At 40.3% G+C, this 27,324-nt stretch overlaps 1 protein-coding gene across 1 annotated transcript in view; it reads left to right on the top strand.

Annotated features, from left to right (window-relative positions):
- The first annotated feature begins 4,651 nt into the window (after positions 1–4,651).
- The window catches only part of CFDP1 (craniofacial development protein 1), a 127,580-nt gene continuing 104,907 nt past the window's right edge, over positions 4,652–27,324 (top strand). The window contains exons 1-4 of the mRNA XM_082712288.1: positions 4,652–4,884; positions 15,224–15,341; positions 16,828–17,047; positions 17,368–17,495. Coding sequence (XP_082568414.1) covers positions 4,821–4,884; positions 15,224–15,341; positions 16,828–17,047; positions 17,368–17,495 — 530 coding nt within the window. The 5' untranslated portion in view covers positions 4,652–4,820. The remainder of the gene's footprint in view (positions 4,885–15,223; positions 15,342–16,827; positions 17,048–17,367; positions 17,496–27,324) is intronic.

A 27,324-nucleotide genomic window follows, 5' to 3' on the forward strand; every position in this document is an offset into this window, starting at 1 on the left:
ATATTCATACATTTATGTGAATACTACTCACAACAAGGAAAAGAACAATTTCAAGGACTCCAGGAGAACTCTACATGCAGAGTGGGGCCAGAAGTCCCCAAGAGTGTGTGTATCCAGGACCCAAGGCAAGAGGAACTTATCTTCAATTTTCAAAAGGTGATAACCCCTGTGTAAGATGAGGGGTTAAAAGTGCTGAGTATGGTCGAGTGGGCCCCATAAACTGTTGCTAAGACAACAATAATAATGAACCTGGAATCTTCTAGGGAGTTAGGGAATTGAATTTGTACTCTGGCCAACTGGAGAGCCCTGTCTGCAGGGGCCAACCACTGCTTAGTTCCAGCCTATTTCTACTTGGTGGGACTTTGAGCCACATTTTCAGTTTTTCAAGGGAAGTTGGAAATCTAGATTTTTTTTTTCAAGATTTTATTTACTTGACAGAGATCCCAAGTAGGCAGAGAGGTAGGCAGAGAGAGAGGGAGAAGCAGGCTCCCCACTGAGCAGGGAGCCTGATGCAGGGCTCGATCCCAGGATCCTGGGATCATGACCTGAGCCGAAGGCAGACACTTAACAACTGAGCCACTCAGGTGCCCCTGGAAATATAGATTATTTGAAATACACATCTTTAAGCTCTTGCAACTAATTTGAATCCACAAAATGCTATTTGTGTCAAACAACCCACATCTTTGAGCTGGAGTTGGCCTCTTCATTAAACTATTTGAGACAATGGAAAACAGCTCCTACCCTGGTTATCCTTCAAGTGGTTAGAAACTTAGTGAATTTGAACAAATGTATGGCATGCTAGTGGGCTATAAAGAGACTGGGAGAAATGAGATGATGCTGGAGGAGAGAGTTGGCTAGAGAACCTCAGTGCATCGTTTTTCCCAGACTTGGACCCCGGTGATGGGGCAAAAGGCTACACCACAGTCTGTCATTGCAGGTTCCACTTACCCTGTCCAAGGGAAAAGGCTGAGCATGTTAAACGTCCAAATATTGGGTCCTAATCTAACATCTATTTTTCTATTCTCTTCCTATAAGGAAGATCTGAAATGGATCATAGACCTACATCACAAATGAAAACCATAAAACTTAAAATGGGAGTTGAATTTTGTGATCTTGAGTCAGTCAAGGGCTTAGAAGCCCAAAAGCACCAGGGACGAGAAAAATGGAGAAATGGGACTTCATCAAAATGAGAACATTCTGTACTTCAAAGGATGCCATCAAGAGGCTGATGGCACACAACAGGAGGAAGTATTTTCAAGGCCTATGTCTGAGACGGGTACTCAGAATACATAACTCTTACGACTCAACCATAAAAAGACAACATGATTTTATGGCACACAACAGGAGAAAGTATTTTCAAGGCCTATGTTTTTGAGACGGGTACTCAGAATACATAACTCTTACGACTCAACCATAAAAAGAACATGATTTTATGGCACGCAACAGGAGAAAGTATTTTCAAGGCCTATGTTTTTGAGACGGGTACTCAGAATACATAAAGAACTCTTACGACTCAACCATAAAAAGACCACATGATTTTAAAATGGGAGAAGGATCTAGATAGACATTCTCCAAAGAGCATAAACCATGGCCAAAAAAGACGTGAAAAATGCTTAACATCATTATTGAACAGGGAAGTGCAAATCGAAAAACCCCATGAAATGCTGTTTCTCACCCACTAGGATGGCTTTAATCAAAGAGACAAGATTATTGGCAAGATGCACAGAAACTGAAACCCTCGTACATATAACTTAAAAATTTTTACTCTGGTATGCGGCTGTATCTCCATATGGACTCACTTGAAGGATTCGTGTGGATGATGTCTGAATTCTAGAATGCAGTCGATTCCTGTTGATAGTGGTTATGTGGTGGTTATATGGTTTGATATGATATGGTGATTATGATATATGATAGTGGTTATGTCTCTAAAGTCATCGTGCACACTCAGCGCATACTGCACCACTACTGGGGGAAATACAGGGTTGGGTTCCTGCAAGTCTCTGCTCACATTTCTGTCAACTCATCAATACATAATCTTGTCTTAACGTGTGCTTCTGTTCAAAGACACCTTAATTTAATACATGTTTCTTACAATAGTTTTTTATAATAAAACAATATTTCAGTTACAGCACTTCTGTGGAATGTCCTCCACAATACTGGGACTATATTAACTCTTTTCCCAGTCATATGCACACATGCCGTGATGTAGTAAACACATGGTATGACATACAATATTCACATAAACACAGAGAACTGTGACCACATACCGTATACCGCACAGTAATGCAAACAGAGTCCTGAAAAAAAATCAGACATTTCATGAAAAAGTTAACTAGAATCTTACTGTTGACTGAACAGCGGAATGTGTGATGGTGGCAGCACACAGTGTGGTTAAACCTTGGTTGCCCCGCGAAAACCAAGGAAGAAGTAGGTGGAATTTATTCTGCGGAAGAGGAAGAGGGCAGCGTGTCCACATTTGGCAGTTCGACATCAGGCATATGTCTCTCATGACTTCTTGGAGTTGGCAACTTTCCCCCGCAAACCGGCTCGAAAAGTTGGGTCAGCCTTGTCTGCTTTGCTTTTTGCCTCAGATCTTTAAGCATCTTGGCATAAGGGGCAAATGCCGTGGAGGTGAAGTGCTTAAATTTGAGGCTGTGATCAAGCATAGGGTCACACTCTTCCATGTCATTGAAAATTCTTCCCAAGGAAGAATTCTATTCTGATATTTTAGTCACTGTAAGAGGGTCTGGCTTTCATCGCCATCCTCATCATTGCTGACTCCAATGCCTTGTTTTGCCAACTCGTCCAGGTCTTCATTGGTGGGTTCTACTGCCTTCTCTGCCAGAATTTCCTCCATATCTTCCTCCTTCATGTCATCAAAGCCCTCCCCACTTATTTGCCATGTGATATGCATTATGTTTTTGACACTGTCCTTTATATTTTCTGTAACACCTTCGAAGCCTTCCAAATCTTGCACAGTCTGGCCAAACATTTTTCCAACAGCTATTGATAGTAACTTGTTTGATGCTGTCCCAGGCTGTCCCAACATAATCAATAACGTTGTGTAGAGTGACTGACTTCCAATAGTCCAACATGGTAGTCTCCATGTTGGACTTGAGAGCCTTAAGGGTCTTGCTATAAAGCTCCCTGGTATAGTGTGCCTTGAAAGCTTTTATTATACCCTGGTCCAGGGGTTGGATGAGAGACGTAGTGTTTGGGGGCATGAAAAGAACTTCTATGTTGAGGTGGGCGTTTTTTAGTTCTTCACAGCAATGTATTGGGGTATTATTCAAAATTAATAAAACCTTGAAGGCAAGATTTCTGCCCTGGAGATAGCATTCAACTTCCGGTATGAAGCAGTTGTGGAACCAATCGGATGTCATCCATGCTTTTCTGTTCCACCTCCAGTGGACCAGCATATGGTTCACGCTTTTCCCTGTCCGTGCTGGTGGGTTCTGGGCTCTGTATACCATCAGGGGTTTGCACTTGAAGTCGCCCTTGGCTTGGCGCACAACAGCAAGGTTGCATAGTCTTGGAATGGTTTAAAGCCAGGGGCTTTGCAGGCCATTTGAGTTACATAGGTTCTTTTGCCAAAGTCCTTGTAAAATAAGCCAGTCTCATCAGCGTTGAAAATCTGCTCTTCCACATATCCTTTCTCTTGTATAACACTCACCAAGTATTTCTTAAATTCTTCCGCAGCCTCCTCATCTGCAGAACTTGCCTCCCCTGCAAGTTTCCCATTGTTCACACCATACCGCCGTTTGAAATGGGCAAGCCAGCCAGCGCTAGCAGAGGAAGGTTTAACATGTTTCTGGCCCTGGGTAACAGGACCATAAATTTCTTTGGCTTTCAGCCTCACGACAATGCTGTCTACCACACCTTTTTTTTTTTTTTTTTTTTAAATCAGTTGTCACCTCATGAATCCATAAACTTAGCCGCTTTTCCATCTTCTCCATTGCTTCCTCATGCACTATAGACGTTATTTTAGTACTTTATGGGGCAGCCTCAGGCACAGATCGGCGAATATCCTTTTCCTTTTTCTTGATGTAGCGGATTGTTGATTCATTAACATTGAACTTACGGCCAACAGCACTACAGCTCATGCCTGAACGAAGCTTATCTAACACGCGTATTTTCTCCATAAGGCACATCACAGCCTTCTTGGGCTTAGGAGCGCTAGGCAGGGCTTCACCACTACGCTTGGGGGTCATTTTAAACAGCGAAATCACCACCCAAAAGCACAAAATGTGCCCCTAAATAGACTGCGAAAAGGACAATTATTTACAGCAGGAGAGATGAAGCAAGAAAGCACCTTGTATCTGCTTGGTGCAACCTCAGTTAGTCCATCGCAGCGGCGGTGGACTCAAGAGCTTCATCGTCTGCGCATGTCCGCGAATAATCCCAGAGAGCACGACGAATATTGATTTGGGGGTTACCATAAGTTTAAGCAAGTAAGCGAATTCGAAAATACCAACCTGTGCCCAAAGACACGTAATCCTGTTTAAGCGCATTTATTAAATCAGAGCGACGGGACGGTGCTGAATACTACAAGACTACAAGTTCCAGCATGCATCGCTGCAGCGCAGAGCCCGTGCTGTGTCAACCACTACAGTACCGTCAAGCACGAGGCATTGGCCCCGGAAATGTCGCGTTTGGACTACGTAGCACTTTCTGCGCATGCGCACACGTTGCGGAATTGGGGGGAGCCCACCCCCGCCGCCACCGCCCCCGCTGAAGCTCTAGGGTCTCTCCCTAGAGCTTTGCCGTTCGGGACAGCTGCTGAAGTCCTTGTGGCTCCGCCCGCCCCGCGCGGCAGCGACATGGAGGAGTTCGACTCTGAAGACTTCTCTACCTCAGAGGAGGACGAAGACTACGTGCCGTCGGGTGAGCGATTCGGCCGGAGGCGAGAGGAGGTTTGCTCCGCCCCGCGCTTCACGTGAGGCGCGCTTGGCCGGCCGCGCGTGGCCCGGTGGCCCCGGTGGCCCCGAGCGACCGTGCCGCGCAAGCCCCGTTTCCTCGCTCGCCTGCTCCGTCCGCCCGGTCGCCGCGGGCCGAGACGTGTGCGCGGGGGAATCTCGCGCCGCGGCCGCCCGGGGCCTGCCTCGGGCCGCCGCCCCCTCTCGGCGCGCGGGAACCCGCACGTGAACGCGGCCCGCCGCTGGGGATGCAGTCGGCGTCGGTCGGTACGCGGACCGACTGCACGGCGCTCCCGTCTGCTGCGAGGCGGTGGGAGCGTTGGGCGTGATCGGCAGACCGTCCGTCCCGAGGGACTTGCTGGCTAGCACCGCGTCGAAGATCGCTCCACTTTTTGCCCTCGCATGGTTATTGGAAAGTTCGTCTGATGGTGCATTTTGTCTCTTTGCGACATATACCTGTTTCTCTTTTTTCAGGTCTCTCTCTCTCTTTGGTATAAACTGACAGAAACTAAAGGGGCCCAGAATAAATCTGGTCACTCAAACCTACGCCTTCCCCACACTTCCATGTCATTTAAAGTATCTATCGACACAGTCGGTCAGGGAGAAACAAACCCCCAAACCCATCATTCATCCTTCCTTTCTGTCTTCTGGTTCAAGCAGTCAGTAAGTTCTCTTGTGTCTACGTGGGAAATGGGTTTCTGACCGCTTCCTCGCCAATCTCACTGTTACCTGAACTGCCATTATTCTTCAAGAGGATTAGCCCTCGCTTCCCAACTGGTTTCCCCGATTACGTTTCCATTCCTGTCCATCAGCATTGGTCTTACGGTCATGGCCAAAGTGGTTATTTGAAAACTAGTTTTCGTTTGTTTTAAAGATTTTATTAATTTATTTGGGAGAGAATGAAAGAGCATGAGAGGAAAGAGGTCAGTGGGAGAAGCGGACTCCCTGCCCAGCAGGGAGCCCGATGGGGGACTCCATCCTGGGACTCCAGGATCATGACCCGAGCCGAAGGCAGTCGCTTAACCAACTGAGCCACCCAGGCGCCTTGTAAACTAGTTTTCACTTTAATCAAAGTTGTGCATACCTATACTTAAACATAGTCAGGGGCGCCTGGGTGGCTTAGTCTGTTGAGGGTGGGACTCTTGATTTTGGCTCAGGTGGTGATCTCAGGGTGGTGAGATTGAGCCAAGGTTGGGCTCCCTGGTAGGGGTGGAGCCTGCTTAAGATTCTGCCCCTCCTTCCATCTCTAAAATAAATTAATCTTTTTTTTTAAAGAAGGCTCAAAAGCCTTTATTTGAAAACTAACAGTTCCCATCACTCTGCATCTCTGTTCATTCCTCCTGAGGAGAAGCTGCTTTCCAGTTTTTAATCTTTTTTATCTACTTTTTTTATCCACTTTTTAATCTATTTTCGTTTTGTGTTGACTTAACCCATGCTTGGTAGGTCTTATTTTAATACCCTCCTAGGTCATCCAGATCATTCCTAACACACACACCCTTCCACCTTCAGGCCCTCCCCAACTCCCCAGCCTACTATTGTTCCTATGCCCCAATCTTGGTGAGACCAGTAGTCCCTGTTTACTTTTTTGTAATAACTGAACACCACATTCAGGTCTGAACCATGTGGTGTATACTCTGATTGCTTTTCCTACTCTACTGTGTCGAATGAATAATTGTCATTTTGCTGTTGCATAGTTGTCCATGACTTTAATGATAATTTGACCCTAAACTCTCAGAATTTTATAAATCGTCTCCCAAGGCAATCAGATTGATTAAAGAATCATTTACTTTCATCTTGAAGTCCACCTTTGCATTCTGACCTCTGATTTGCCTTGGTTTTATCACTTTTTAAAATTTTATTTATTTTTTAAAGATTTTATTTATTTGTCAGAGAGAGAGTGAGCACAGGGAGACAGAGGCAGTGAGAGAAGCAGGCTCCCTGCTGAACAAGGAGGCAGATGTGGGACTCCATCCCAGGATGCTGGGACCTAGACCTGAACCGAATGCAGCCGCTTAACCAACTGAGCCACCCAGGCGTCCCGGTTTTATCGCTTTTAAACCTAGGATCTTCTGTCCCCATCACCACTCTGGGTGTTCATTTATCTCCCTTTTCTGTTGGATTCCATTTCTTGGATCTTGTGTTATCTTTTTTTTCTTGGTATGTTCCACCAAAATGAGAATAAATTATCAAGTACTTGAGGATAGAAGATGTATAATAGACATTCAAGGTGTCAAAATAGTATTTCTAAAAGTAATTATGTGACCCCAGGGCATACCTGATACTTTGTCTGCTATAGAATTCTGTGTTTTGTAATAATTATTCTAGGCTTTATAATGATATGGTAATGGTAATGATAGCTTTCCATCAGAATGTTAAGGGTGTTGTTTTATTACTTGCTAGCTTCCAGTGTTTCAATTAAGAAGTCTGTTTTGCTGATTTCTGTTCATTTATATAAGACCTGTTTGTGTTTGGAAGTTGATAGAATCTTCTCTTTATTCCTCTTTTTTTCTGATATTTCACAATGATGTACTGTGGTATGAGTCAGTTTTCATCCATAGTTCTTGGCTTCTGGAATTTTTTTTGGGGGGGGTAATTTCCTTTCTTCGTTTTCTGTTATTTTTCTGGAAACATTCAGATACTGACTCTTATTTTAGATCTTCTGGACTGGCCCTCTAATTTTATCTCCTATTTTCTCTCTCTCTCTCTCTCTTTTTTTTTTTTTTTTTTAAGATTTTGTTTATTTATTTGACAGAGAGACAGAGAGAGGGAACACATGCAGGGGGAGTAGGAGAGGGAGAAACAGGGTTCCTGCTGAGCAGAGCGCCAGATGCGGGCGGGCCTCAATCCCAGGACCCTAGAATCATGACCTGAGCTGAAGGTAGATGCTTAATGACTGAGCCCACCCAGGTGCCCCATATTTTCTAACTCTTTTTTTCTAACTCTTAACTTTTTTTTCACTCAGTGGAAGAATTCTCAGTTATCTTAAACTCTTGTATTTTTTCCTCCTTTCATATTTTTAAATTTGAATAAATTTTTTCTTCCCTAGTCATTTTTTATAGCTCATGTTCTCATTTCATAGTGAAGTATCTTATTGCTCTGTGGGTACTGATACTAATTTAAATTTTTTGATGTTTAGCTTATGTATAGTAAAATTTCTTCTTTTCAGTGTACTGTTCTATCAGTTTTGATAAATACTAGAGTTGAGTGACCATCACCAAAATTAACAGTTGCAAGGCCCCCCCCCCAAATAAAACATAGACCATGATATCTGAATAGAAACAGTTTTGGGGCGCCTGGGTGGCTCAGTGGGTTATAGCCTCTGCCTTTGGCTCAGGTCATGATCCCAGGGTCCTGGGATTGAGCCCCACATCAGACTCTCTGCTCAGCAGGGAGCCTGCCCCCTCCCCCCGCCTACTTGTGATCTCTGTCTGTCAAATAAATAAATAAAATCTTGGGGGGGAAAAAAAAAGCAGTTTCATTTCTTCTTTTCCAATAGGTATGCCTTTTGTTTCTTTTGTTTGCTTTACTGATCTTGATAAGACTTCCAGTATGATGTTGAATGTGGTGAGAGCAGACATCCTTGTCTTGTTCCCAATTGTAGAGGAGATTATCAGTGTTTCACTATTTAGTGAAACCCATATTAACTATGAGTTACAGATGCCTTTTGTGTCTGCATGTTTTAAGTCCATTACAATGACTAACACATTACTAGCTCACTCACGTAACACTACTGAGTATGTGCTCTTCTTCCCGTTTTGCAGACAAAGAAATTGAGGCACAGAGAATTTAAGCAAATGGCACAAAATCATTCAGCTACAGAGTAGCTGAGCTGGGATTTGAACCCTGGCAGTGTGTGTATACTGTTCCTCATGGAGGCATTTTATCAGGTTAAAGAAGTTCTCTCTACTCCTGATTTGCTGAGAGGCTAATTTTGTCAAATGCTTTTCTTCCATCTGTTGGTAGGATTATGTGTGATTTTTCTTCATGTTAATATAGTGAATTACAGTGTTTGGGATTTTTAAATTTTGATAAAAAATTAAAAATTGATTTTTAAATTTTGAACAGCCTTTTAGTTTTGGGATAAAACTTGTTGGATCATGATGTATTATTCTTTTTATACATTGTGGGGTGCCTGGGTGGCTTAGTTGGTTAAGTGTCCAACTCTTGATTTCAGCTTAGGTCATGATCTCAGGGTTGTGAGATCCAGCCCTGAATGGAGCTGCACAGTTAGCATGGAGTCTGCTTGAGATTCTCTCCCCCTCTCGCTCCCCCTCCGTCCCCCTCTGCTCCTACTACTGCTTGCCCGCACTACCCCCCAAATAAATAAATACAGTCTTTTTGTACATTGCTGAATTTTGTTTGCTCGTAATTTGTTGAGAATTTTTGTATCTGTTTTTGAGGGATGTTTATCTGTAGTTGTAATTTCCTTGTCTTGTTTAGTATCAGATAATACTAGCCTCATAATATGAGGAACTATTTCTCCATGGTGATTTTTTAGTCACTCTGTGTATTTTGATTTTATTAGATACTTTCTCAGATTTTTAGTAACTTGTAGTTGTTTGGCTCATGTTTAACCATGGGGGACTAAAAAGGTGATTAGAAGCTCTGGGTCTTGGGCGCCTGGGTGGCTCAGTGGGTTAAGCCGCTGCCTTCGGCTCAGGTCATGATCTCAGAGTCCTGGGATCGAGTCCCGCATCGGGCTCTCTGCTCAGCGGAGAGCCTGCTTCCCTCTCTCTCTCTCTGCCTGCCTCTCCATCTACTTGTGATTTCTCTCTGTCAAAGAAATAAATAAAATCTTTAAAAAAAAAAAAAAAAAAAAGAAGCTCTGGGTCTTTGGACAAGATATGTTCATTGTGTTCCTTTTTTATCTACAGGGATGTTCTTCTTCTTCTTTCTCTCTCTCTTTTTTTTTTTTTTTGGTCATGGTAACTGCATGCAATTTGATCATTTTGTGCATGCGTATCATTTAAAATTTGCTTATCTCTTATCAGTGGATTTAAGCATTTTTTACATATGTAAGATCAGAGCCATATTTTTCTCCTGTCTGAACTGTTTGCAATATTTACCCATTTTTTGGGGGAAAAATAACCTTATATGTAGTGTGTGAGCTTTGTAGAAAATGAGAAGATTCAGACAGTTAAGCATAAAAAAACAGAATCATTGCATTCCCACGGATAATCCCATTTGTAGAAATGTGGAAATCCCCTTTGTAGAAAATGAGAAGATTCGGACAGTTAAGCATAAAAAAACAGAATCATTGCATTCCCACGGATAATCCAATGAATTATCAATATTAATCCTTTAGAGAATCCTGTAGTGAACTCTGATCTTTTCTACACCCAGGTATAGATATTTGTATTTTAACCCCAATTTGAAATCATACTTTTTCATGTTACTTTATAACCTGCTCTTTTCAGTGAGCAGTCTCTCCCTGTTCACTTCAGTAAACTTTGGACTCATCCTGTATACAGACTTTATTCAGATTTTCCCACTTGACCCAAAATAAACTGTAGCTTGTTTATCCAAATCACAGTGAGATTCAGGGCTACCATATCATCTAGTTGTCCCATCTTTTAAATGTGTTTTAATCTAGCATGCTCTGTGATGACTCTGATTTGCTTAAGAGATCAGGCAGTATGTCCTGCAGAATGTCTCACCTTCCGGTGCAGAATGTCTCACCTTCCGGATTTGCCTTACCGCTCCCTCCTGGGTATTTTAGGTTATTCCTTTGTCCTTTGAATTTTCTGCAATTCTGAAGCTCTGAAAATTTTGGAAGTTAGATCTAAATGCTTCGTAGATTCAGATGAAATATTTTTGGCTAGAATAACTTATAGATGACTGTGTGTTTCATAATGTCTAACATTGAAAGATATACAATCCCAGGTTGGTTCCCATGGTTATGACCACTGGATTCAGGGGATGAGAGCCTGACCCCTCTATTGTGTAATTGTTTCTTCCCTTGGAACTGAAGTATTTTGTATTGTAATATACTTAATGGTTAAAACTTCATTTTTTGAGGCCATTTCAATAATTCTTGCCTAAATTACTATCATTACAGTGTGAAAAGTGATATTTTTCTAATTCTTTGGTTTTTCTACATTTATTAGTTGATATTCTTCTGTAAAGTATTGCTTTCTCTCTTCAGTTGGGACAGGATAAATATTTGATTCATCTTCTTTAATTATTAACTTTCAAACGAGGGAATAATTTTAATAGTAGCTTTAAGTAGTATAAACTAGTTTTTAAATTTTTTTTAAAAAGATTTTACTTATTTATTTGACAGATCACAAGTAGCAGAGAGGCAGGCAGAGACAGAAAGGGGGAAGCAGGCTCCCTGCTGATGCAGGGCTCCATCCCAGGACTCTGGGATCATAACCTGAGCCGAAGGCAGAGGCTTTAACCCACTGAGCCACCCAGGCACCCCAGTATAAACTTATTTTTTAAAGATTTTTAAATTGGGGCGCCTGGGTGGCTTAGCGGATTAAAGCCTCTGCCCTCGCTCAAGTCATGATCCCAGTGTCCTGGGATTGGGCTCTCTGCTCAGCAGGGAGCCTGCTTCCTCCTCTCTCTCTCTGCCTGCCTCTCTGCCTACTTGTGATCTCCCTCTGTCAGATAAGTAAAAAACCTTATAAAAATGTTTTTTTTAATTACTTATTTATTTGAGAGAGAGCACGCACGCATGTACAAGCTGTGGGATGGGCAGAGAGAAAGGGAGAAGTAGACTCTGCCGAGCAGGGAGCCAAACACGGGGCTCAATCCCAGAACCCCTGGGATCATGACCCGAGAAAAAGGTAGATGCTTAACAAACTGAGCCATCCAGGCACCCCTGTACAATGTATTTTTTGTCTTTTTTAAAGAACAACATAAAGGATTTACAGATTTTATTGATTCAGTGTGTTTTAGTCTACTAACAGTTACTCCTTTTAATGCCCAAGTCATCACTTTTGGCCACTAGGAGTTCTTTCGGGCTGGATCTATATCCTTTTAATGTGACCCTTTATTCTTAAATAGCTTCCTTGCTTTCTGACAGAGCAAAATGTCCCAGTTTCACCTTATGCTTTCCTTCCCTCAGACCTGAAATTAGCTGGGAGCCCTTTTCATCATGAATCATATCAAGGTATATAATCTGGACTCTGAACAGATGCCCATTGCTACCAAAGTGACATTGTTTCTATGCCATTTCAGTGAACAGAACTAGAAAATATTTATCTTAAAAAGAGAGTTCATATTGATACTTTTTTTTTCTTAAAGATTTGAATTTTAAGTAATCTTTACATGCAGCATGTTTCTTGAATTTACAACCCTGAGGTCAGGAGTTGCCTGCTCCACCTACTGAGCCAGCCAGGCGCCTCTTACATTGATATTTTAGTTCAGTTTTAACATTTGAATATTCATCAGATTTCTTTGATTTTTATAATCGTGGGTTATTTCTCTTGCTTTGAAGATCTGGATCCCTGACATAAACATAATACTTACTTGCTTTAGCCTATTATATAAAGGAAATAGTTTCAAAATACCAACATTCGGTGCCTGGGTGGCTCAGCCGGTTAAGCATCTGCCTTCCCCTCAAGTCATGATCTCAGGGTCCTGGGATGGAGCCCTAATCATTGGGCTTCCTGTTCAGTGGGGAGTAGTCTGCTTCTCTTTCCCTCTGCCCCCCACCATGCTCTTTCTCTCTTTCAAATGAGTAAATAAAATTAAAAAGAAAAAACAATCAATATTACTACACAGAATAGGATTTTTTATTTGTTTGTTTGTTTTGTCATTACAGTGCGTCTTGCTAAGGGTGTATAGTCAAAATACTGTTTCTGAAGTCTTTGGAATAAAACCTTCCCTTGTCAGTTTTGTTATTGCTTCAAACATTTATTCAAGTATTTGTTTATTTAAACTGTTCTTAATTTAAGGGCTTTTCAAAATTCTTCGGAAAGATAAACACAGAGAATTCTTGCTTCTACCCCTGACTATCCCACTTTGTTTGACCCTGACCCTTATAAAGTATCTATTTTCATTAGTATTTTGTTTATCCTTCCTGTGTTGCTTTTTGCAAATATAAACTAGTACAATGCAGCTACGTTTCTACTTAGCTTGTAGGTTTGTGCTTTTTAAGTCTTTTTGCTGTAATGATTTTACTGGGGTTTCAGGGGAAGTGGAATGACATTTATGTCTTCAGACTGCCATCTTAGCCTGGAACTCAGTCCTTTGTTCAGGAAACACTTTCACTTACCACTTGGTGTGTGGTATTCAGCCTTGAATGTGTATTCTGAGTATTTTCACATGACTGGCTCCTTCTTATCAGCTTTGTTCTTTTTAAAAATCTCTGCCATCATATTTGTACTTTTCAAGAAATTTTTTTAAAATTTAAGGTTTTTCTTTAAAAATTTAATTTATTTATTCATTAGACAGGGAGATCTCAAGTAGGCAGAGAGGCAGGCAGAGAGAGAGGAGGAAGCAGGCTCCCCGCTGTGCAGAGAACCCGATGCGGGGCTGGATCCCAGGACCCTGGGATCATGACTGAGCTGAAGGCAGAGGCTTTAACCCACTGAGCCACCCAGGCGCCCCCAAATTTAAAGTTTTTTGAAAAATGTTTGTCACTATTTCAGGAATGCCATATTTTTTCTTATCTCTTTGAGGATATTATTTTTCTTTAAAGATTTAATTTATTTATTTGACAGAGAGAGAGAGTGCATAAGCAGGCAGAGCGGCAGGCAGAGGGAGAGGGAGAAGCAGGCTCCCCGCTGAGCAGGTTGCTCAATGCTGTACTTGATCCCAGGATGCTGGGATCTTGACCTGAGCTGAAGGCAGACCCTTAACCAACTGGACCACCCAGGGACCCGCTTTGAGGATATTAATTATAAAGGTTTTTTGTTTTTTGTTTTTTGTTTTTTAGAAGATTTTTATTTATTTATTTATTTGACAGGGAGAGAGAGATCACAAGTAGGCAGAGAGGCAGGCAGAGGAGTTGGGGGAAGCAGGGTCCCTGCTCGAGCAGAGAGCCTGACTCTGGGCTCAATCCTAGGACCCCGAGATCATAACCCGAGCTGAAGGCAGAAGCTTAGCCCACTGAGTCACATAGGTACCAGAATTATAAAGGGTTTTGTTGGGTTTTTTAAAGTTCTGTTTCTCCTGAATTCCTTTTTTGTTTTCAGTCTTGCCTTTCATTTTGGAGGCTTTCCTCAAGTGTTTGGTGGCCCTTGATTGATTGTGAGTGAAATATTTAGAAGCTGATTGGATATACAGGAATATTCAAAACAGTACTATTTGTAATAGCCCCACACTGGAAACAGCCTTATTGTTCATCAGCAGAAGAATGGATAAACACACAGTGTCACGCAATGACACACTGTTTCGGAATGGGAGTGAATAAACTAGAGCTACAACAAACAGTATGGGTGACCAACAGAGATTGTTGAGTGAAAAAATCCAGACACTTGAGTGTGCATTTTGTAGACTTCTGTTTGTTTAAGGGTCAAAGAGAGGCAAAGCTGATCTCTGGTATTTGGAGTTAGGATGGCTCTTGGATGGGTGAGTGGCTGATGCCTGGAATGGGGCATTCCAGGGATGCTGAGGGGCCTTCTGGGATGCTGGTTCATGTTCTGGTTCTTGAGCTGGGCCTGGTTATACAAGTGTGTTCACTTTGTGTGATTTCATTGAGCAGTACAGTAGACTTGTGTGTTCTTCAGTGTGGATGTTATACTTCAAATAAAAGGCTACATGAAGTAAAATAGAAAAAAATCCAGTTGAATCTTCATGTGGATGGGATTTATTGACTGGTGTCCACAGGGTGTGCTTTTCCTGGTCGTCCAGGTGACCCCCTCTTTTTGGGGACCCCTGACTGTTAGTGTTTGAAGATGGGAACTAGACATGTTTGTTCTTTCTGCTGTGTCTAACTGGAAGTCTTTAGGCCTCTTTTATGTCAAGGTCTCTTTTGATTACTTTTGAAAGATATCCAAGATACAGTGGGAACGTTAATTTCTTTGAATAGTTTAGTTGTACAGTTGCAGTTTCTATTCATTCATTCAGCACATACTTAAACAAGATCCATGTCCTCGTGGTATGTAGAGCATAGCAGAAATTGCAAACATTAAATATAAGTGGGTACATTTATGAAGGATAATTTGGCCTGTCACGGAAGCCTAGAACAGGGGAACTTAGCCTAGTCTTCAGGGATGGGAAGACTTCCTTAAGAAAATGATATTTTAGAGAATAGAGGAAAGTACTAGACTTGATTTTTAATGAAAGAAAATGTTTTGTCTTGATGTGAAAACCTTTATTCCCATATGTCTGACCACTCTATTATGTGATTGCAGGTGGAGAGTATAGTGAAGATGATGTAAATGAATTAGTGAAGGAAGATGAAGTGGATGGTGAAGAGCAGACACAGAAAACCAAAGGGAAAAAAAGAAAGGCCCAGAGCATTCCGGCCAGGTGATTCTGCCCTCAAGGCCCTTAGAAGTCAGGGGCTACTGTCACAGTATCCAGATGGCTGGGATTGGTCTCATGAGTTCTTCCTACAGGGGCTTCTTACCTTTGTCTATTCAAGGGAAACGTTTGGTGACATCTTAGGATTAAATTCTCAGTCTCGGGGAAGCTTTCAAAGTTTTTGAGTTTTAATTAAAAAAAAAATTAATAGGTATCATGTATACTTGGTAAAAATTAAAAACTCAATTACTGCAAAAATGGGTACCCTCGGTGTATCCTTGTTGCTTTCTTTGCCTCAGAAGAACTATGTTGTCAGAGACAGCTTGTGTGTGTGGGTAGGCATGTATTTCCTACTCCTTAAAAAAACAAACAAAAAACCCCTCCAGAACAAAGAGTGGCATCCTCTATTTACAGTTTCTCATTTTCTCATTTTCGTTGTTTTGCATCTTGGAGATGTGTACTGTGCCAGTACATTTAGCTGTACCTTACTCTTTCTAGTGACTGCATAATGTTACATTATATGGGTCCACCTTGCAGTTTGTAAGTATTCCCTTACTGAGGACCATTGAGATTATACCTGTCTTTACTACCACAAACAAGACTGCAGTGAATATTCTTTGTTACGGCTTTGTATACAGGTACAAGTACATCTGTAAATCAGATTTGTAGAAGTAGAATTATTTTCCGGAGTTAATCTGTAGTAAAAAAATTTTTCATAAAGATTAGCAAATTACCTTCCACAGGCCTGGTACTGAATTACAGCCCCCCCCTCCGCAATTATGAAAATTCTGACAGGTTATTTTGCTCAGATATGAAAAGTTTCCGTAGAAATCTGTTACCTCTCCTTGATTAGTGTTTCTTTCTGGTCATTGAAGCCAAAAAACAGGTTATAGTTTATAAAAAAGGAAAAAAAAGAATTTCAGGTATTAGATGATTCACTTGAAATCAAAATAGACTAAGAAACAATTTACTCTTTTAGGTCTTGGGCCCAGTTCTTTTGTCCTTGAGTTTTTCTGTAGTCCAGCTGTCAAATTTTCAGAAAATGGGAGAAAAAGATGGGTTTCCCACCCCTCTTCCCTGAGAACTCTAGGAAGAAACTGCAAATAAATTTAAGGCTTTCGTTATTAGAAGTCTTCTCCAATTGGGGTATATATTCTTGGAACACACTTTCTGGACAGATTCAGTGAGGTGATTTTTGGGTGTTTTCTTGGTGAAAATAGCTGATCCTAACTTGGAAATAGAACACTGCATTTTGATTCTAAGTGTTTGGGGGAAATTGCTAACTGTGAGAGCTCAGTTCTTGTTTTCTTCCACAGAATCTCAGCTTACCCGCCTTGCTTCCCCCTAGGGTGGGTGTTAATCAGTAGTCCCCGGATTTTAAAGTTTTCTCAGGTTTGCAGTGTTACATGTTTGGAATTGAGGAAGGGATAACTGAAATCATTTTGCTTGATCTGTCTTATCTCTCCTTTTTCTTGTGACCATTGGTGATTAGGAAGAGAAAACAAGGTGGCCTCTCATTAGAAGACGAAGAAGAGGAGGATGCCCATGAGGAGTCGGAGGAAAGTAGCAGTGAGGAGGGAGATGCAGCTGCAGAGCAGGAAGAAGGCCTGGGCTCGGAGGCTGCAAGGAGGAAGAAGGAAGATGAGCTGTGGGCCAGCTTCCTCAATGATGTGGGACCCAAACCTAAAGGGCCCACAAGTACACAAGTTAAGGTAAGTTGATAACTGAATGAGATGTAAGCTTCCCCAGAAGTACCCTACGTTCCCCAGATAGACGTTTTTATTTCCAAAATGAGATTCAGTGCTTACAGCAGAAATCAAACCAGATCCGTTTTGATAATAACTCTTGCATGTGAAAAGCAAAGCATTCCCTATTGTAGAAAAAATAAGCCTTTTTAATCAAATAAATTTCTGATAGGTCTTAAACTATTTAGAGATGAAACATTTAAGAATAGCCGTAATAGAATGGTGGAAAGGTTCTCTTACGTTTCATCTTTATGTGAAACTGATTGCATTTCTTACCTATTTTGTAGAGAGGAGAGAATACTGAAGAGACAAGTTCAAGTAAATCGTTGGTCAGAGCCGAGGAGCTTGAGAAACCGAAAGAAGCTGAAAAAGTTAAAATCACTAAGGTGTTTGATTTTGCTGGTGAAGAAGTCAGGTAAGGTTACCTTCACAAACTTCAGAACTAGTTCTTTTCAAAATTAAAAAAAATTTAAATTAAAAACAAAACCACATTGTATTAAATGGTGTTGGACATCTGTCCTCATTGCACCGTATCCTCGTAATATTTGGGAAGCGCTCTCTCTTTCACTCCAGGAGAACGGTGGCTCCATGAGTTATCAGGGACCATGGGAGGAAAGGTCCTTTCACATATGGTGGTGTACTTGTGGGTATCATGAAGTATTTAGCCGAACAGAAACAAGAAAATGTTAAATGTTCGGTTCCTCTTGTTGTCATGATTTGTGACTTTGGCTGAGTCATTTTTCCCTTTATTACTTTTCTTACCTGTGAAGTCTGAGCCCCACTGAGGCACCTGAAATCAGGTAAAAATTGAAAATACTAGGAGAGAAATTCAGTTCCTGTATTATTTCCTGATCTTGATACTATTTTTTAAATTGATTTATAGGTTTGTTACCACTTTAAAAAAATGGTAGAATCCTAATAACCTCCTGGCTTTTCTAGCTGAGAGCCACATACCTAGAATTTCCTTTTCCCTGTTTATTTAACTTTTATTACTTGAAAACAGCAGATCTATAATTTAGAGCTAAATGAGAACAGCTAAGGTACCAGTCAGTAATTTTATAGGTGGTCACATTTATTTTCCTTGGCAGTAATTGCGTAGACCTGTATGCTCTCTGAAAATAGAATTTGCGTCCAAAGTTATATTTTAAAAATAGTATCTATTCAGTTATTTCATCTAATACAAATGCTGGTGTAAAGAATTTGACATTATTAGTTTTATAAAGGTTATGGAGCAAAACTTTATTTTTTAATTTTTTTCTCCCCAAGTTTTTCTTCTGAAATATACCCAGAAATGTTGCCAGAGTTAGTTTTATAATGATCACCCATATACTTATTATACACATTACTGATTGCCTCTTTCTCCGTCTAGGTCTGTATTTCTCTTTTTGTCTTGCCTGAACCATTTGAGAATTGCTTGTAGACATCATGACACTTCACTCTTAAATATGTTAGCAGTTCCCTAAGAACAAAGGGCATTCTCCTTTATGATACAATGCAGCTGTCACATCTAGTAAATTTCACATTAATGTAGATTATATGTATAAATTTCACATTAATGTAGATTATATGTGTAATCACCACAGATGTACATTATACATCTGTGGTGAAGGAGGCTGATTTTAAAATTTCAACCTGTTGCAGACCAATACTTTTGTAAGACACAATAAAAAGGAATAGCTAGAAAACTAAATTGAAAAGTTGTAGAAAATACAAGCTCAGATTTTTAACAATGAGATTCAATAGACATTAACTGACATTTCAATAAAACAGTCAAAATGATCATCAAATAGGAATAGGAAAAGATTTGTATAGTTACACATGCTGTTTACCGAGAGCGTGAGTATAAATAATTAATATAGGAAATCACTGTTATATTTATACCTTTACGTTCTATAATTGAAACAGACTAAGAGTAAAATATCAATTCTCCAGGCGCCTGGGTGGCTCAGTGGGTTAGGCCACTACCTTCAGCTCCGGTCATGATCTCAGGGTCCTGGGGTCGAGCCCCCCATCGGGCTCTCTGCTTGACAGGGAGCCTGCCTTCTCCTCTCTCTCTGCCTGCCTCTTTGCCTACTTGTGATCTCTGTCTCTCTGTCAGATAAATAAATGAAATCTTTAAAAAAAAAAATCAATTCTCAATACTTAACATCTAAATGCACACTTTGAATAAATGCTGTGTATATTTAGTTTTTGTTTGTTTTTTATGTTTTTTTTTTTTTAAGATTTTATTCATTTGACAGAGAGAGAGAGAGAGAGATATCACAAGTAGGCAGAGAGGCAGGCAGAGAGAGAGGGGAGGAAGCAGGCTGCCTGCAGAGCAGAGAGCCCCACTTGGGGCTCTATCCCAGGACCCTGGGACCATGACCTGAGCCGAAGGCAGAGGCTTTAACCCACTGAGCCACCCAGGTGCCCCTGTATTTGGTTTTTAATGTGACGAAATAACTCCTTTCTTTCTTGTTAATTTACTGCTTCTAGTTGGGTACATGACAGTACTACTGGAGGGTACTGTACATGGAAATTATTTCTGTGTTGGTTTTCTTTTCTTTTCTTTTCTTTTTTTAAAATAACATTTGTCATAAACCCATCTCACAGAGATATTTTCATGAAGACGGAAATAAAGATTTTTAAGCTGTTTCAGTAAGTTCAGGATTTTTATTTTTACTTTTATATAAAATGAAGTCAGTGATACTGTATTTTCAAAGTTCATCTTCAATACTTCATCAGTAGCCAGTTTCATCAGTTTATTCTGTCAAGTTATAATTAAGTTAGAGTTCAGTGGAAATAAGGAATTCTGTATGCAAGCATTCCCCTGTGTGTAGATAGTCTTGTGATAGGAAATGGAATTCAAAACATTCACTGAAACATTTTTTTTTTAAGATTTTATTTATTTATTTGACAGAGAGATAGAGAGATCACAAGTAGGCAGAGAGGCAGGCAGAGAGAGAGAGGGTGGAGCAGGCTCCCTGCTAAGCAGATAGCCGGATGCAGGGTTCCATCCCAGGACCCTGATCATGACCTGAGCCAAAGGCAGAGGCTTAACCCACTGAGCCACCTAGGTGCCTCTCAGTGAAACATGTTTATCTGTAGAAGCTCTGTTTCTCCAGCCTTCTAGCTTTCATTTTTACCCTGGTAATTTATTTACTACTGAAGAACATGTTGAAATATTTTATTGCATGAAAGTACTCATTATTAAAAATACCAAGATCAGACAAATAAACCAAGTTTTACTGTTTAATTAAGACCTTTAAAATTGGAAACCCAACTGGTTTTTTTTTTTTTTTTAAAGACACTAAGTTGGGGTGCCTGGATGGCTCAGTGGGTTAAGCCTCTGCCTTCGGCTCAGGTCGTGATCTCAGGGTCCTGGGTTGGAGTCCCGCATCGGGCTCTCTGCTCAGGGGGGAGTCTGCTCACCCCCCCCCCGCCCCGCCTGCTTGTGATTTCTCTCTCTGGCAAATAAATAAATAAAATCTTAAAAAAAAAAAAAAGTAAAAAAAATAAAGACACTAAGTTTATTTGAAAGCTCATCATTCTTAGCATTTTCCCCTTATATAACTGTGGTACCTCAGCATGCAAAGTAACGTGTGTACGTTTATGATCAGCTTTCAGCTTGTCACACAATAGAGACAGTCATTGAAAAATGTAATGCATTAGTCTTACATAATTTACAGTTTTTATTACTGTACTAGGAACAGTGGGGTTGTTTGTTTTGGCAGCAAGATTTTTCCTCGGTAAGCAGTGTCTTAATTCTATGTTCTAGCGCTGGCTCCTTAATCTAATCTGTTTTTCTGTCTTGCGCCTGTGCTGTTAGAACATACTCTTGCATACACTTAAACTTCAGATTACATTTGTTGACAATGTAATTCTAGTTTTGTTTTAGAGATCGGTGTCAATTATGTCTGTCAGCCAGAAATCAATAAAAGAATCCTTCATATCACTGTCATGTTTAAATCACACATATGTTAATTTTTATGTTAATAATAACCTGGCATTCTTTAATCACATTGAGAAAACATTCTGCTAATCTGATTATTGTTCTTACTGTCATAAGCCAGATTCTGAGGACTTCAAGCTGGGGCATCCCTGGAATACTGCACTTGAATCACCTTCTTTGTTACATATTCACCAAGCTTTCCAAGCAGACATCATTGATAGAGTCTTTTACTAATATCTTGGCAGTGGCTTATTCTTTTTAGTTAGCAACCAAAAATGCTTCTTTCTCAGAAGACTACAATACACTAACATTAATTTTTGGAATCATACATCTCTTTCTGTTGGCTTTTTAGATCAGTACTCCTTCCTTCAAAGAAGTCTTTTGATTTAGAATTTCTTTGTGTTTTGTATGTAAATGCCACTGAAGTTTTGATGAATTCGTTGCTCTATTAGCAAAAATATTTGCAAAGAACTCACTGACTCACTATGATTTTAGCACTGAATGGTCAACAAGCAAACTCTGTGAGGGCTCATGAAGTAAAAGCAGTTTGAGTTCAGTTGGCCTTTGTTTCTTTGGAATTACTTCTCAGTATCATCACATGGTTTGCCACTGCTGTTGCATTCAGAAGATGTGTTTTCTTTATAGAAATATACAGTGAGGCTCTTTTTGCTATCAGTACATTAGGAATAAGAAAATAATACCAATTTTACTTTCTTTAACTTAGTTTAAACTGTAAAGTTAAAAAGTCATACTTGGTTAACGGTTAATATGAATTTTAAAAGTCACACTTGGTTAACAACTAAAGTGATTGTAAAAATAATCTATAAAAATAATGGTTACATTTAAAAAAAATCATTGCATTTTATCACATTTTTGGGTTTTGATAAAATAACCCTAAACTATCATATGCATTATGTCTCACTGCACATGACTAATACGCTATGTCACATGTGACCAGCTGGCCAGTTTGACAGTACCCGAATTGGTCTATGTTCTGGTTAACACAGTGAGTCCACCTTCATGTCTTGACTGTCGTGACATTGTCAAATTGCTAAACAAATTTGTAAATACTAACTTAAATTTTCTGTACCCATCTTGTTTTGGACCAGTAACAACTAGTTTTGTAGCATATTTTAAGTAGTTCTAGTTGTGATTCTATTCAAATTTTTTAACAGTTATTTCAGTACTATTCTTTATATAACTTGTTTTACTTGTTCAGTCCAACATCCAGTGTAAAATTACACTCTCGCATTTAGTCTTTTTAGTCTTTTCTTGTTAAGTTCCTTTCTAAAGCCTTTCATTTTAAGTATTTCATGACACTGACATACACAGTTAACCCTTGAACAACACCGGTTTGAACTGCACAAGTGCACTTAAATGTAGATATTTTTTCGATACAATGCAGTACCATAAATGTATTTTTCTTACAATATTCTTAATCACATTTTCTTTCATATAGCTTACTGTATTATAAGAGTATAGCTTGTAGTACATAAACAAAATGTGTTATTTGACAGTTTATGTTATCGGTAACAGTAGGCTATTACTAGTTAAGTTTTGGGAGAGTTAAAGTTACACATAGATTTTCAATTGTGGGGTGGACAGATGGCAGTGCCCCTAACTGCTGCTTTTTCAGGGGTTAGCTGTATGTTTTTAGGAGCCCATTTGTTTTGTAGGATGGTCCTCAGTTCAGAATTTTGCGTAGTTTCCACATGACTAACTTAAGATTAGTCACCTAGACAAATACGTTGTTGATGTTTGGTCTTCCCCAGTACATGACATCAGTAACACTCAGAATTGGTGGTGATAAGTTAGACCACTTAGGCAATACCTTTCAGAATTCTCCATCGCAAAGACACCATTTCTCTGATAATCAATCATTTTGGGGATCCATTAGGTAATTCCTGGTGATGTGAATTAGTAATGTTATTTTGCTGCCAGAAATCACACTGAAACTATTTAGTTGTCCAGTAGGGGGTAGCAGAACACTGACAGGAAGCCTTTAATAGTTTGGAAATCCTACAAAATAATGCAGGAAGTGTGTGATATGCCATTAGAAATACATATTTAACGTTTTTAGAAATCTTTCTTGGCTTGTATTACTTCCCATATGTCATATAGGATACCCAAGAAAGATTTATTACAATTTTACCATCAGCCCAACAGAGAGAGTGAGAAAAGCTAGTGAATATCTGTTAGAAGAAATCATTAAATTTCCTGATAAATAAATTTTGTGGCTGTATTAATATTTATATTAATGGCACAAATTTCACATTTCATTTTATAAAACAAGTGGATGGTAATTTCAAGTACTGGATGGGTGTTTGGGAGCCTGCTATTTCTGTCGTTTGTCAGAATTGGGCAGCACCATGTCTATAAAAAAAAAGCAACCAAAGAACTACGCTCAGGGAAGCACCTTTTTCCCCCTACAAATATACACATTCTCACATATATATATATTTTATATTCAAAAGAAATACGAGCTTATTACTTTAGAAAACATACATTATTGAGATAAATAACACAATAAACAAATGTTCTCTATAAATTCTTCCTCCTAAAGAAAATAAAACCCTGTAGGGGCGCCTGGGTGGATCAGTGGGTTAAGTCTCTGCCTTCGGCTCAGGTCATGATCCTGGGGTCCTGGGATCGAGCCCCACATCAGGCTGTCTTGCTCAGCAGAGAGCCTTCTTCCCCCTCTCTCTCTGTCTGCCTCTCTGCCTACTTGTGATCTCTCTCTCTCTCTCTCAATTAAATAAATAAAAATCTTTAAAAAAAAAAAAAGAAATAAATAAATAAAAAGAAAATAAAACCCTGTTAATTGGCATGCTGGCAGGATTTTTCTTTTTTCTTTTTTTAAAAGATTTATTTATCTATTTGATAGAGAGAGACCACAAGTAGGCAGAGAGAGGGGGGGAAGCAGGCTCCCTGCTGAGCAGAGAGCCTGATGGAGGAGGGCTTGATCCCAGGACCCTGAGATCATGACCTGAGCCAAAGGCCGAGGCTTAACCCACTGAGCCACCCAGGCGCACCAACACATGTTTTCATAAGCCTACTCTTGTAATCCCCATCTGAATTTGTAAGTACAAGCATAAGGTAGTGTTGGCACAAAATTAGTCTTTTAGTTTTTTCTAATTATGTTTTAATTGTTAAGCTTTGAATTTTTATCTTTTTGGTTTTATTTTTTTTTCCTTCTGAAAAACGTGTAGCTTGTTAACCTTTGGGAATGAGGAAAAATAGTATTTTTTACCCTTCTGATAACCAGCTGAGCCAGTTGGCTCAGACTTTCCTGAGTGAATCGCCTTTCGGAAGAGGCCAGTCATGGAAAGTTTCTGCCTAAATAAAGAGTTTTCAGGAAGTTCTAAGTAAGTGAAATGAAGTTAAAATGACATTTCTGCTGATAACACTTGAACTAACTATTGCTAATAGTGGGTCTTTCCTATCAGGGTTCCCTCTTATCTATTAGAAGTGGTCTGTTACTGAACTGTTCTCCTCCTTGAAGATATTTTGAGAGCTGAATCTCTTCTTATTGTTTGTTCAAAATGGAATTCTTCCAGTCATATATTAATGAAGACTAAAAGTCTGCTTGTGTTACTTTATATTGATTCCCAAGGTCCCTGAGAGAAACAGCAGTTTATAGATGTCATTTCTTTGTGACTGTGGATAGGACTTTGGCATTGAGAAGTTAACAGGGATACTCCCATAGGCTGTACTCATTTCATGCCTTCTTTGTGGTAATTACTATATATTGTGTTGTCATAACTCATTTCATGGTTTGCTGTCCTCATGGGCCCCAAGACCCTGAAGGGCAGAGACTGTGCATATATTTTTATTTCTAAAATCGACACACAATGCAATGCCTAGATCTCGGGTGCTTTTTTTTTTTTTTTTTTTAAGATTTCATTTATTTATTTGACAGAGATCACAAGTAGGCAGAGAGGCAGACAGAGAGAGAGAGAGAGAGAGAGAGGAGGAAGCAGGCTCCCTGCTGAGCAGAGAACCGGATGCGGGGCTCGATCCCAGGACCCTGGGATCATGACCTGAGCCGCAGCTTAGCCCACTGAGCCACCCAGGCGCCCTCTCAGGTGTTTTTTAGAAAATGTTCACCGAATTGCTCTGCTTGGCTGCTGCAGGAGCGTTGTCAGTCCTGCGGTAAAATAGATAAACCAAACAGAAGATGCATAAAGGCTTCTTTTACTTTCCTTATACCTTGACCCACTTTATCTTTATCTTCTCTTATCAGGAATAGTCTAACATTTTACAGTGATACTACAATGAATCTTAAAACTTGCCACGTCATGTATTCTGTGGCTCTTTTTGTGAGAAGTTATCCTTCTAGGAAATTTTCTTTTTTGTTGACAACCTCTTCTGTATTTTCTCTTCTTCTGAAATTCCTAATAAATAGATACAATAGTAAAGTTATGCTAGGCCACGCTGTGGCAACAAACCCAGAAACTCAGTAGCATAACACAATACTGTTGACCCTTGAACAACATGGGTTTGAACTGCATGGGTCCACTTGTATATGGATTTTTTTGCTGTACTGTAAATCCATTTTCTCTTCTATGATTTTCTCAGTATTTTTTCTTTACCTTTATTGTAAGAATACAGTGTAAAATACATATGCAAAATATGTGTTAAATCATTTGTTTATGTTACCAGTAAGGTTTTCTGTCAGCAGTAGGCTACTAGTAGTTAAGTTTTGGGGAAGTCTAAACTTAAACGCAGATTTTCAACTGTGCGGGGAGTTGGTGCCCCTAAACCCCACATTGTTCGAGGGTCAGCTCTGCCTATTTATTTCTTACTGATGCAAAGTCCTACACAGGTTGGGTAGCACTCCATCTTGTAACTAAGTCAGCCATCTGGAACACATAGCTTTTGAGGTTGTTGTGCAAAAAGAAAGAGTGAATAAATAGATTTTCATTTAATTACCTTGTTTTCAGAATGAGACTTCAGCCCTGCCCCGTGAGTTTCGAATTTCCGTGGTTTTTATTTTCTCCAAGGAGTAATGGGTTTGCTGGTTTGGGTGGGAGACAGTAGCCTATGGTATGAGGTTGGAAAAGGTGATCTGGACTTAGTTGCTCCCGAGATTAACTTTCAACTGATTTTTAGCCTTGCTCATTTCCTCTCCCTTCAAAGGTTCCTGGTATGTCAATTTACTGAGCCTTTGTAGAATACTGTGGTATAGATTGGCTTGTTATTGGCCATTCCATATGGCTACAGACTTAGATTAGAGAAAACAAAAACCAAAGCCAATTTCTACTTGTCTGTTTACTTTCTACCTTCAGAGAACTCGATTGGCATAGTTTCTCTGTTATATCTCTTCTCCATATCCTTATGTGGTTTTGCCTTTGTAAATTTATTTACCACTATTTTGTAGGGTTTTAGTAAGGAGTAGAGAATAAAGTCTGTGTTCAAACTGTCATTTCTAAGTGCAGGCGTCCACTTGTTTTTCATGAGCCATCTCAGGTCTGCCCCAGACTCCACCTAGGGCGAGGAGATTTAAAGTACCTATTTCTAGTCCAGTAGACTAGGACTCTGCCTTAAGCTTTATGTTTGGATGTGGATTTATTCTGGTCATCTGTATATCGGTGAAGGGAATTGCTCCAGAATGTAGTGGCTTTAAACAATTGTGTTCTTGTCATTTTCCATAGTTGTGGAGGGTAGCTGGGCTCCAGCAGCTCTTGCTTGGGGTCTCTTAATGCAGCTGGAGTTAGTGGCTGGGTGTGGAGCCACCTTGAAGGCTTTCTTGCTCCCACCTCTCGGGCCTGGACTGGAACAGGCTCCTCGGGCATCTCTTTTCTCTGTGGCCTTCCCAGGTGTTCTGTGTAGCATGGTGGATCCGGAGTAGCCAGGCTTCGTGTGTCAGAGTTGCACTCTGGAGGGAGCAGGTGGTGAGAGCTGTGTCACTTTTTATCAGCGGGTCTCCGAAGTTATGCAGTGCCATTCCTACTGATCTTAGTAACTTAGCCCCTTAGATTTCTGATTTTTTGTTCATGGAAGGTAAATGTGTCTGCCATTGCTACAGAAATGCTATGTGACAAGCCATTCCAAACCTCTGGGATACAGCAGTAAGCATTTGTTTGCTGTCCGTGTGTTTCCGGGTGTCTGGGGTTCAGCCAGTCTGCGTTTTGCTCCAGGCTGCTTGCTGGATTCAGATCTTCAGTGTGTGTCCTTCGGCCGTCTTGGACCTGCTGGTATTTGAGGCGTATTCTTAAGAGGCAAAGGGTAGGAACTGAAGGGGTAGGTGAAACAGCGCCAGCATTAAAGCTGCTTTTCCTGTCAGATCAGCTCCCATCTCATTGACCATTGA

Source organism: Mustela nivalis (assembly GCF_964662115.1).
Source record: "Mustela nivalis genome assembly, chromosome: 18".
NCBI lineage: Eukaryota > Metazoa > Chordata > Mammalia > Carnivora > Mustelidae > Mustela > Mustela nivalis.